Source organism: Gadus morhua, chromosome 5, assembly GCF_902167405.1.
Source record: "Gadus morhua chromosome 5, gadMor3.0, whole genome shotgun sequence".
Classification (NCBI taxonomy): Eukaryota; Metazoa; Chordata; class Actinopteri; order Gadiformes; family Gadidae; genus Gadus; species Gadus morhua.
In genome coordinates this window covers 22,524,909-22,527,408 of record NC_044052.1, presented here as the reverse complement: position 1 = coordinate 22,527,408, position 2,500 = coordinate 22,524,909, and the positions used below count along the sequence as shown (strand labels likewise).

At 49.9% G+C, this 2,500-nt stretch overlaps 1 protein-coding gene across 1 annotated transcript in view; it reads left to right on the top strand.

Moving 5' to 3' along the window:
* The window catches only part of prkd1 (protein kinase D1), a 31,715-nt gene that overhangs the window by 26,626 nt on the left and 2,589 nt on the right, over nt 1-2,500 (top strand). The window contains exon 19 of the mRNA XM_030356356.1: nt 2,420-2,500. This exon is cut by the window's right edge and continues 5 nt beyond it. Coding sequence (XP_030212216.1) covers nt 2,420-2,500 — 81 coding nt within the window. The remainder of the gene's footprint in view (nt 1-2,419) is intronic.

Here is a 2,500-nt window from a genome sequence, read left to right as displayed (position 1 = left end):
GTGCGTGTGTGTGTGTGTCTGTGCATATGTGTGCACGTGTGTGGGCGTGTGTATTCTCTGGGGCTGTGTGGCTAAGCAGACGTCAGAGCAGAGAATAGCTGCGCTACAGAGACTGTGTGGTGAGTCAGGCTAGCCGCTAGCGGTACGATGTTAGCGGTGAGTCATGCTAGCTGCTAGCTGTACGGTGTTAGCGGTCAGTCAGGCTAGCTGCTAGTCGAACGCTGCTGATGTAGCGGGGTTCCCTCTGCGTTGTGCAGATTTAGTGAGGACACTACGGCGATCGGCTAGATGGTGGCGTATTCATTATCACCAGCCTTCTGCTCATTCAAAGTCGGAAAACGGAGAGAGCGCAAACTAACGCGTTCCCTAAGTTCCGTTAGTTTAGCCACTCTGCTCCTTCAAAATAAGAGACCTCTGCAGTCTGCATGTCTGGTAATGTTACTCAAAACAAAGGTCTCTGCTTGCAATCTAGGGCAACGACATCACACTGCTTCACTGATACTAACTCAAACAGCCCTCCGTGTAAAATGAACACGGAAGCTAGTGCTAGTGCAATTTGCAGAGCAGCAATATAAAGTGTTAACACGATGGACGTAGTACAAGTTAAATAGACATTTGAAATAACATCTCAGAGTTGTTTCTGAGTGGTGGATTCAAACAAAGAAGATTACATGTGGAGTGGTTAGGAGAAGGCTAAACTAGACACATCCCTGAGTGTAAAGAATTTAAAATGAAACATTTCTCAGCAGAACATAAAGAAGCCTATTTTATGGATTTTATCTCCTCTAGATACTCTCACACTTTATGTGTACATGGTCATTGTTGAATGCACCTATTGTGAGTCTGGCTGGAGGCTGATAGACCTTATGTAATGTTTCAAGAGAGAGAGAGACCAAGCAGGAGGAGAGTGAAGCGCTTTCACCTGAACCTCGAAGTTCATCTGGAAAAACAAGATTTAAGCGTGTGTGTGCGTGAAAGTGAAATTGAGTGTGTGTCTCTGTGTCTGTTTGTGCGTGTGTGTGTGTGTGTGAATGTGTAGCGTGCGTGTTTTTGAGTGTGTGTGTGTGTGTGTGCGTGTGTGTGTGTCTCAAGTGCGTTTGTGTGAGTGTGTGTGTGTGTGTGTGTGTGTGTGTGTGTGTGTGTGTGTGTGTGTGTGTGTGTGTGTGTGTGTGTGTGTGTGTGTGTGTGTGTGTGTGTGTGTCTCTGTGTGTGTGTGTGTGTGTGTGTGTGTGTGTGTGTGTGTGTGTGTGTGTGTGTGTGCGCGTTTGTGTGTGTGTGTGTGTGCATTTGTGTGTGTGTGCGTGTGCGTCTCACGTGCGTGTAGCAGGAGTAAGCTGAGATAGTTGGGTGAGTAGAGAGAGAGAGCGAGAGAGAGAGAGAGAGAGAGAGAGAGAGAGGGAGAGAGAGAGAGAGAGAGGGAGAGAGAGAGAGAGAGAGAGAGAGAGAGAGAGAGAGAGAGAGAGAGGGAGAGAGAGAGAGAGAGAGAGAGAGAGAGAGAGAGAGAGAGAGAGAGGGCTCCATTCATGTGAGGCTCTATTCATGTGTATAATGAGGGGAGAAGGGGCCCCCTGAGGCTGAGGGCCCCCAGTAAGAGGGGGGGCCGGAGGAACTCTTCAGACCGCTGACCCCTGAAGAAATGTTAACATGATGTTAGCTTTGGTCATTAGCCCCAACAATCCTCTCCCAGCAGGGAGCAGCACACCCCACTTCCTCTCCTCACCCCCCTCCCCCCTCATCCTCTCCCCCTTCATCCTCTCTCCCCCCCCCCTCCCCTTCTTCCCCTCTACCTCCCTCCTTTATTCTCTCCCCCTCCACCCCTCCCCCACCTCCTCCCCTCCACCTCTCCCCCTCCCCCTCTTATCCCTCCGCTTTACAACAACACCAGTGCCCTGTCTGTCTGTCTGTCTGTCTGTCTGTCTGTCTGTCTGTCTGTCTGTCTGTCTGTCTGTCTGTCTGTCTGTCTGTGTCTGTCTGTCTGTCTGTCTGTCTCTGTCTGTCTGTCTGTATCTTTCTGTCTGTCTGTCTCCATCTGTCTGTCTGTCTCCATCTGTCTGTCTGTCTGTCTGTCTGTCTGTCTGTCTGTCTGTCTGTCTGTCTGTCTCCCTTTAGTTTGGAGTGCTTTCTTTCCTGTCATTGGTTCTCCATGTTCTCTGGTCCCTCATTGGTTCTCCATGTTCTCTGGTCTCTCATTGGTTCTCCTGTTCTCTGGTCTTTCATTGGTTCTCCTGTTCTCTGGTCTCTGATTGGTTCTCCTGTTCTCTGGTCTCCCATTGGTTCTCCTGTTCTCTGGTCTCTGATTGGTTCTCCTGTTCTATGGTCTCTGATTGGTTCTCCTGTTCTCTGGTTTCTCATTGGTTCTCCTGTTTTCTGGTCTCTCATTGGTTCACCTGCGCTTTGGTCTCCGATTGGCTCCTCCCAGCCATCGACCTCATCACCAACCTTCTCCAGGTGAAGATGAGGAAGAGGTTCAGCGTGGACAAGACCATCAGCCACCCCTGGC